The sequence below is a fragment of the Pseudoliparis swirei genome, chromosome 14 (genome assembly GCF_029220125.1).
Source record: "Pseudoliparis swirei isolate HS2019 ecotype Mariana Trench chromosome 14, NWPU_hadal_v1, whole genome shotgun sequence".
In the NCBI taxonomy this organism is placed as follows: Eukaryota; Metazoa; Chordata; class Actinopteri; order Perciformes; family Liparidae; genus Pseudoliparis; species Pseudoliparis swirei.
In genome coordinates, this window is record NC_079401.1 from 1,210,006 (window position 1) to 1,215,005 (window position 5,000).

The 5,000-nt window shown below is 52.6% G+C and overlaps 1 protein-coding gene across 1 annotated transcript in view; it reads right to left on the minus strand.

Moving 5' to 3' along the window:
- Window positions 1-5,000, minus strand: part of LOC130204286 (CLIP-associating protein 1-like) — a 26,381-nt gene that overhangs the window by 17,745 nt on the left and 3,636 nt on the right. The window contains 3 exon segments of the mRNA XM_056430885.1: window positions 23-145; window positions 3,412-3,482; window positions 3,572-3,669. Coding sequence (XP_056286860.1) covers window positions 23-145; window positions 3,412-3,482; window positions 3,572-3,669 — 292 coding nt within the window.

The following is a 5,000-nucleotide window of genomic DNA, read 5'->3' on the forward strand; positions in this document are numbered from 1 at the left end:
TCGGGCTCTCGTGACCTCTGACCTGCAGACCTGGCGCCTGGCAAGGGGGCGGGGCGTCGGGCCGACCCCATGCTCACCGCCTTCTTCCCTCTGGAGGAGGACGAGGAGGAGCGGCCGCCGGAGTCGTCGTCCTCCAGGTTCTTGTCTGGGGAGGAAGAGCAGAGTCACGTGACCACGAGGGGGCGGAGCCTCACATCGCTCACATTCCTAAACCACGGGACAGACGGCCCAGTGTTCAGTGAGGAGACCAGTGAGGAGACCAGTGAGACCAGTGAGGAGACCAGTGAGGAGACCAGTGAGGAGACTAGTGAGGAGACCAGTGTGGAGACCAGCGAGGAGACTAGTGAGGAGACCAGTGAGGAGACTAGTGAGGAGACCAGTGTGGAGACCAGTGAGGAGACTAGTGAGGAGCCCAGTGAGGAGACTAGTGAGGAGCCCAGTGAGGAGACTAGTGAGGAGACTAGTGAGGAGACCAGTGAGGAGACCAGTGAGGAGACTAGTGAGGAGCCCAGTGAGGAGACTAGTGAGGAGCCCAGTGAGGAGACTAGTGAGGAGACTAGTGAGGAGACCAGTGTGGAGACTAGTGAGGAGACTAGTGAGGAGACTAGTGAGGAGATCAGTGTGGAGACCAGCGAGGAGACTAGCGAGGAGACCAGTGAGGAGCCCAGTGAGGAGACCAGTGAGGAGACCAGTGAGGAGACCAGTGAGGAGACTAGTGAGGAGACCAGTGAGGAGACCAGTGAGGAGACCAGTGAGGAGACTAGTGAGGAGACCAGTGAGGAGACTAGTGAGGAGACCAGTGAGGAGACTAGTGAGGAGACCAGTGAGGAGACCAGTGAGGAGACTAGTGAGGAGACCAGTAAGGAGACCAGTGAGGAGACCAGTAAGGAGACCAGTGAGGAGATCAGTGAGGAGACCAGTGAGGAGCCCAGTGAGGAGACCAGTGAGGAGCCCAGTGAGGAGACCAGTGAGGAGACTAGTGAGGAGACCAGTGAGGAGACTAGTGAGGAGACTAGTGAGGAGACTAGTGAGGAGACCAGTGAGGAGACTAGTGAGGAGACTAGTGAGGAGACCAGTAAGGAGACCAGTAAGGAGACCAGTGAGGAGACCAGTGAGGAGCCCAGTGAGGAGACCAGTGAGGAGACTAGTGAGGAGACCAGTGAGGAGACCAGCGAGGAGACCAGTGAGGAGACTAGTGAGGAGACTAGTGAGGAGACCAGTGAGGAGACCAGTGAGGAGACCAGTAAGGAGACCAGTGAGGAGACCAGTGAGGAGACCAGTGTGGAGACCAGCGAGGAGACTAGTGAGGAGACCAGTGAGGAGACCAGTGAGGAGACTAGTGAGGAGACCAGTAAGGAGACCAGTGAGGAGATCAGTGAGGAGACCAGTGAGGAGCCCAGTGAGGAGACCAGTGAGGAGCCCAGTGAGGAGACCAGTGAGGAGACTAGTGAGGAGACCAGTGAGGAGACTAGTGAGGAGACTAGTGAGGAGACCAGTGAGGAGACCAGTGAGGAGACCAGTGAGGAGACTAGTGAGGAGACCAGTAAGGAGACCAGTAAGGAGACCAGTAAGGAGACCAGTGAGGAGCCCAGTGAGGAGACCAGTGAGGAGACTAGTGAGGAGACCAGTGAGGAGACCAGCGAGGAGACTAGTGAGGAGACCAGTGAGGAGACCAGTGAGGAGACCAGTGAGGAGACCAGTGAGGAGACCAGTGAGGAGACCAGTGAGGAGACCAGTGAGGAGACCAGTGTGGAGACCAGCGAGGAGACTAGTGAGGAGACTAGTGAGGAGACCAGTGAGGAGACTAGTGAGGAGACCAGTGAGGAGACTAGTGAGGAGACCAGTGAGGAGACCAGTGAGGAGCCCAGTGAGGAGACCAGTGAGGAGACTAGTGAGGAGACTAGTGAGGAGACCAGTGAGGAGACCAGTGAGGAGACCAGTGAGGAGACCAGTGAGGAGACTAGTGAGGAGACCAGTGAGGAGACTAGTGAGGAGCCCAGTGAGGAGACCAGTGAGGAGACCAGTGAGGAGACTAGTGAGGAGACTAGTGAGGAGACCAGTGAGGAGACCAGTGAGGAGACCAGTGAGGAGACCAGTGAGGAGACTAGTGAGGAGACCAGTGAGGAGACTAGTGAGGAGACCAGTGAGGAGACCAGTGAGGAGACCAGTGAGGAGACCAGTGAGGAGACCAGTGAGGAGACTAGTGAGGAGACCAGTGTTACGAGTTTGTCTTTATAACTTCTCTTTTTTCTTTTTTCCTTCTCCTCCTCCACTTCCTCCTCTTCCTCCTCCTGCTCCTCCGCCTCTTCCTCCTGCTCCTCCTCTTCCTCCTCCTCTTCCTCCTGCTCCTCCTCCTGTATATTGAGTAACAAGTTCAGTGAATATGAAAGTTGTGAATTCAACTGACTTCCATAAGAGTAGTTCCCATCTTTCACCACCAGAGGGCACCGTTTTACCATTTCCCACAAGAGGGCCCCTCCGGCTCACAGGTTCCTCCTCACCTGTGAAGGTGAGGTGTTTCCTCTCTGCAAGAATGAAGCAGGAGCCAGAGGGGGAGGGGGAGGAGCCTCATAGGGGGAGGAGCCTCAGAGGGAGGAGCCTCAGAAGGAGGAGCCTCAGAGGGAGGGGCCTCAGAGTTCTGGTATATCAATAATAATGCAGCTCTTCCTTCAGGCTGCTTGCTCATCATAAATGTTTCTGAGTTCCATGAAGAGTTGTTTTATCTCTAGAGTTGAACCATCGTTTGGCTTCCGGCTGCAGGAGAGAGTTGTTTATATAATATCACAATATTATAATATTAAAATAGAACTCCAGAAACTAAATTCTGCTCTGAATGCAGCGTGCTCAAATAAAGTAGTTAGAAACCTCCTGTTCCCATAGACCCCGTAGACTTGTAAACCCCATAGACCCCGTAGACCCCATAGACCCCGTAGACCCCCCCCCCACCTCTCATACCTGGGATCATACGCTCTTCCGGGCTCCAGTCACGTCCCAGTTCAGCTCCACTATGCAGACTGGGAGCACCAACCACTTCCTGTCTGGAGGTACCTGCAGGACCCAGCTCCCTGTTCTATGTGCAGCTCCTGCAGGAGGAACCTCGACCCAGAGCTGGTGGAGCGCCTCCCCTCCCCCCCCCCCCCCCCACTGGTCTTGTGACTCCTACAAAATAAGAGCCCCGGGCGGCGGCGGTCTCGTGTTCCTCACTCTTCTGGATCAGTGCCGCGGCGTCTTCACAGGGAAGCGCTCACAGCCGGGTTTGTGGGCGTGGCCACAAAGGCGTCGGCTCGGGTTGCAGTCTTACCGACAGACAGCGAACACACCGCCACTGTGGGGACCTACATCCACGTGTTGGAACCCACTGGAGGTCAACATAAAGGTCCACAGGGAACCAGAACCCAGACGGGGTCTCACCGGGCAGCGGGGACAGGACCATGGCCCCCGACCTCTGGACCTCGTCGAACCGGCTGAAGATGACGTTGAGCCTGGACCGGAGAGGGGAGCAGAGCATGAAGTGACACGAACACACGAGCGCTGGTTTTCACGGGGGGGTGGGGGGGGCACTTGAACGCACCGGGACTGAGGAAGACCCTTCTTCCCCAAATCCATCCTCACGCGCTCGCCCACGTGGCGGTAGATCTCCACCAGGCAGCTCATGGCTCCGTCACGCACCTGCAGCCACAGAGAGGTGATCAATAGTCACAAAGAGGTGATCAGTAGTCACAGAGGTGATCAATAGTCACAAAGAGGTGATCAGTAGTCACAAAGAGGTGATCAATAGTCACAAAGAGGTGATCAGTCATCACAAAGAGGTGATCAGTCATCACAAAGAGGTGTGATCAGTCATCACAAAGAGGTGATCAGTCATCACAAAGAGGTGATCAATAGTCACAAAGAGGTGATCAGTAGTCACAGAGGTGATCAGTAGTCACAGAGATGATCAATAGTCACAAAGAGGTGATCAGTAGTCACAAAGAGGTGATCAATAGTCACAAAGAGGTGATCAGTCATCACAGAGGTGATCAATAGTCACAAAGAGGTGATCAATAGTCACAAAGAGGTGATCAGTAGTCACAGAGGTGATCAGTAGTCACAGAGATGATCAATAGTCACAAAGAGGTGATCAGTAGTCACAAAGAGGTGATCAATAGTCACAAAGAGGTGATCAGTCATCACAGAGGTGATCAATAGTCACAAAGAGGTGATCAATAGTCACAAAGAGGTGATCAGTAGTCACAGAGGTGATCAGTAGTCACAGAGGTGATCAGTAGTCACAAAGAGGTGATCAGTCGTCACAGAGGTGATCAATAGTCACAAAGAGGTGATCAATAGTCACAAAGAGGTGATCAGTAGTCACAAAGAGGTGATCAGTAGTCACAGAGGTGATCAATAGTCACAAAGAGGTGATCAATAGTCACAAAGAGGTGATCAGTAGTCACAAAGAGGTGATCAATAGTCACAAAGAGGTGATCAGTAGTCACAGAGGTGATCAATAGTCACAGAGGTGATCAATAGTCACAAAGAGGTGATCAGTAGTCACAAAGAGGTGATCAGTAGTCACAAAGAGATGATCAGTAGTCACAAAGAGGTGATCAATAGTCACAAAGAGGTGATCAGTAGTCACAGAGGTGATCAATAGTCACAAAGAGGTGATCAGTAGTCACAAAGAGGTGATCAATAGTCACAAAGAGGTGATCAGTAGTCACAAAGAGATGATCAGTAGTCACAAAGAGGTGATCAATAGTCACAAAGAGGTGATCAGTAGTCACAGAGGTGATCAATAGTCACAGAGGTGATCAATAGTCACAAAGAGGTGATCAATAGTCACAAAGAGGTGATCAGTAGTCACAGAGGTGATCAATAGTCACAAAGAGGTGATCAGTAGTCACAGAGGTGATCAATAGTCACAAAGAGGTGATCAGTAGTCACAAAGAGGTGATCAGTAGTCACAAAGAGGTGATCAGTAGTCACAAAGAGGTGATCAATAGTCACAAAGAGGTGAT